General features: G+C 48.9%; 1 protein-coding gene across 1 annotated transcript; it reads right to left on the reverse strand.

Annotated features, from left to right (window-relative positions):
* Positions 1-2: 2 nt before the first annotated feature.
* On the reverse strand, positions 3-681 carry LOC125613617 (Hermansky-Pudlak syndrome 3 protein-like; the record flags this gene model as incomplete). Its single annotated transcript, XM_048794491.1, has 1 exon — positions 3-681. A coding segment is annotated over exon 1 (258 nt), but the record flags the coding sequence as incomplete, so codon positions are not given.
* Positions 682-3881: the final 3200 nt, after the last annotated feature.

The following is a 3881-nucleotide window of genomic DNA, read 5'->3' on the forward strand; positions in this document are numbered from 1 at the left end:
TCCTGGCCGACCACCGTGAACGCCTCCACCTTGCAGCCCGCAGCCACAAACAGCGCGTCGCGCCCCCCGCCGCAGAACTGCTCGGGCTCCACGCTTGCAGGGCCACGCCCACCTGCTGCGACCCGAACCGGGTGCAGGTTGTACAGGTGCACATCCCGGCGCCGGCTGCAGGCCCACCCGGCCTGCCCGTGCCGGCCGGCCCCGGGCGCGACCGCTTCCGCGAGCCCCGGCCGCGCCAGGTCACGTGGGCGCCGCCCCATCCCGGGCTCGGCTTCTTAAAGAGACCGCAACCTCGCCGCGCCGTGGAGGGAACGCAAGGGCAGTCCTCCCGGCTCCCTCCGGCCCTTGGGCGGGGACCCCCGCCACCCAGAGCTAGCCGCAGCCCCGGTCTACTCAGTACTTGGCTAGTGCGGGGATCGCTGTGTCCTTCCCTTCGCCTTTTCACATTACTGCTTCGTGCCAGGCGGATGTTTTTGTCGTTGAGTACGTTTCACACTTGGTCTGCTATCTTGCACCATTTCGTACTGTTTCAGGAGCTTTATTCATGTTTCCGCAGCAGCATTCGCGCTTCAGAAGAAAGGGCTGTAGATGGGCGTGGTGGCGCAGTCCCGTAATCCCAGATACTCTGGAGACTGGGGCAGGAGATTGGAAGTTCAAGGTCAGCCTCAACAATTTAGCGAGACCCTGTTTCAAAACCAAACAAACAAAAGGCCAAGGATACTGCACAGTGGTAACTCTTGCCAGCCCTGGGATGGATCCCCATTGCCTTGGAAAAAAAAAAATGGTTCTGCAAAAACAAATAGGGTGCAAGGACTCAACTTGGGGCTGCATACACCCAAGTTGCTCTATAATACTGGAGATTTTTGAGTGGCTTTATGGGAAACAGCAGAGCCTTGAAGGTGCTCTGCAAAAAGGTGTTTGCTGAATGAAAAAAAACCCCGTGGACGTCATTTTGTAGGCATTTGACAGAAGATTAGTTTGAGCCCCCAGAAGATGGAAGGACAGGAAATCCCCTGGCTCTCAGTCCAGCATTGTCCTGTAACCTCTATCCTGTATGTGGCCTATTCCTGACATCTCAACCAGGAGCTCCTTCTTGCAACCCCGCACCCTCCCCTTTTAAAAAACACATTTAGATGAACCAGGTATTACAGTTACTTTCCAGTTTTTCTCAAAAAAATACTTTGATACAGGGACAGAACTGAAAAGAGCAAGATTTCCTGCAAGTTCTGTCACCCTCAGGAACACTTCATTCCAAGATTTGTAAGTCAGGATTAAAATTCCACTTGCCTCCGTTTTCTGTGTTCTCCAGTTGAGTCAAGTATCATTAAGTAATAGCCTTCCTTTTCCCACTCAATAGGGAACTCTGGAAAACAACAGGTTCATCAGATTCACTGAGGCAAAGACATGGACAAGAAGGAGGCGGCTCAGGGCAGGAGCTAGGGTTGCACAAATTTCAGAAGGTTCCTCTAAGGGGGAAAAAAAAACTAGACTAACATATTCCACACCTAACCTGTTCTAGATACAATAATTATAAACACCCCTTTTCCCTCCCAAACTATCTTCCATGTTGTCCTTTTTTGATTAATTTCCTCCTTCAAGACTGGTCTGATATTAATTTAATGCAATTACACATGCAGAAAATGTCTCTTTTGTAGAAAGAAATGAGATTTGCCCAAAGCCAGGAATCAATGCTTTTGTGCAGATATCCTCTCCCCAACTTGCTACAGTCCCTGCACCTGGCTCATCTAACACTCTTTAGCAGGAAACATGACTCGCTAGGGAGAGGTGGGGTATGTGTCTAGCTTCCTGTCAGGAGCTGTGAGCAGGAGCTGCCTATTGGTGTTTCTGCTGCAAAAGCAGGGGCACCTGCAGAAGCATGCCATCTGCCCTGGTGGGGTACCTCCAGTGTTCATGTGTGAGGGTTTGCCATAGCAGATGCCTCCAGACTGGGCAGCTTCAACAGCATTTCATTTTCACAGTTCTGGAGGCTGGAAATCCAAGATCAAGATATAAGAAGGTCTGGTTTTTCCTGAGATCTCTCTCTTTGGTTTGCTGATGGCCACCTTCTTGCTGTATCTTCATGTGATCTTTCTTCTGCATGCCCACATTTCCTCTGTAAGGCCACCTATGTGACCCCATGTAACCCTGATTACCTCTCAAGCCCCATCTCCGACTTGAGTCACATTCCAAGGTACTTGGAGTTAGGGCTTTCACTTATGAATTTCAGGGGGGGGGGTGGGCCACAATTTAGCCCAGGTGCATTAGTTGGATAAAACTGTCTTGAGGACTTCTTTAAACTGTATTGTTGAGGAGGTTCAGGGGAATCATACAGGTATAAATCTCCCTCCAGATTCTCCTTGGTACCACCACAATTGGAGATGGATACAAAAATGATTCTCCAAAAACATGGACAGAAGCTCTACCCAGCCAGCCTAGGAAAGAGGGGTTCTGAATCCCTGGAGCACCAATTCCCAATCCCATCTGCCAGGCACCCTAGGATATCTACATAGATCTCAGAAACTGTAATGTTGAGGATTCACCCAGAGGATGGATTTACTTCTCATGCTTCTATTACCATGTGTCCTCAAAGCATTTTCTGAAGAAGAAACAAAAAGCAAAAGATTCTCAAATAGCTCCACTGTCTTTGAAAACAAACCTAAAAAAAAATTTTTTTTAATGATATGAGCATCTTCCTGAAGAACAGAATGTGGCTTTCTCAGAGCAACAGAAGTAGTTTCCATGCCCTGAGCACCACCATCAGGACTGCAGGGCACCTGAGAAAATCAAACCCCTGTGCTGAGATGCCCCGCCCCTGCCTCAGGGATAGGAAGTTGGTGGAGTAAGGCAAGACCCAGGCCAGGAACAGCTGCTTTTCTTACCTCCTTGTCTCCTCCCTCTTGCCCATTTTCTTTCCATATGGCACAGGCAGGCACTCTCCTTGTCTTTGACTTAAGATCCCCCACGTTGCCAAAAATAATGCTCTCTTCTTGACTTCTGAGCAGCATTTATCACTTTCTCTTCTTAAAAACCTTGTCTGTTGAGAGAAGCCTGGCATTTTTGCCAGAGGGAATGGTTGAAAGGTGACCCTGCTCCGGGATTAGGGCGGCTCCTGATGGGAATAGGGCGGATCCTTCTGCCTCAGGCGCCGAATACTTTGGAGTTCCCATTGAGTTCTCGCGGGGTTCTGAGAGAATTGGCATGTGGAGCCCGGTGGAGGCAGTGTGCTCCCGGGAAGTGTGTGTAGAGTGCCGGTGAGAGTTCGGGAATAAAGAGTTGCTGTTTGAACCTACGAGGCTTTGTGGGGGCTCGGTTATTTTGTGCCCAGCCAGACTGCGGCAAATACCATTGAGTTCTCGCGGGGAATTGGCACGCGGAGCCCGGTGGAGGGAGTGTGTTCCCGGGAAGTGTGTGTAGAGTGCCCGTGAGAGTTCGGGAATAAAGAGTTGCTGTTTGAACCTATAAGGCTTTTTGGCGGTTTGGTTATTTGTGCCTAGCCAGACTGCGGCACTTGTCTTCTCGCAATTTCTGATATCCCACTCCCATGTTTTCCTCCTTACTGTCACTACTCTTCCTTTTTGGACTCTAAAATTGTATGTCCTGGCACATGCTCTATCTATATTAACTTTTTTGGATGAAATCAACAAATCTTATCATTTTATTTTACTTGCTTTTCAGTACTAGAGATTGAACTCAGGGGTACTACGTCTCCAACTCTTTATTTTTCATTTTGAGACAGGGTCTTGCTAAATGGTTGAGACTGGCCTTGAACTTGTGATCCTTCTGCCTCAGCCTCCCAAGATGCTGGGACTAGAGGTATGCCCTGCTGTGCCTGGCTAAATAGTATGATTTTTAAAACTTTCTAAATCTAAGGACCGGAAAAA

The sequence above is a fragment of the Marmota marmota genome, unplaced genomic scaffold (genome assembly GCF_001458135.2).
Source record: "Marmota marmota marmota unplaced genomic scaffold, marMar, whole genome shotgun sequence".
NCBI lineage: Eukaryota > Metazoa > Chordata > Mammalia > Rodentia > Sciuridae > Marmota > Marmota marmota.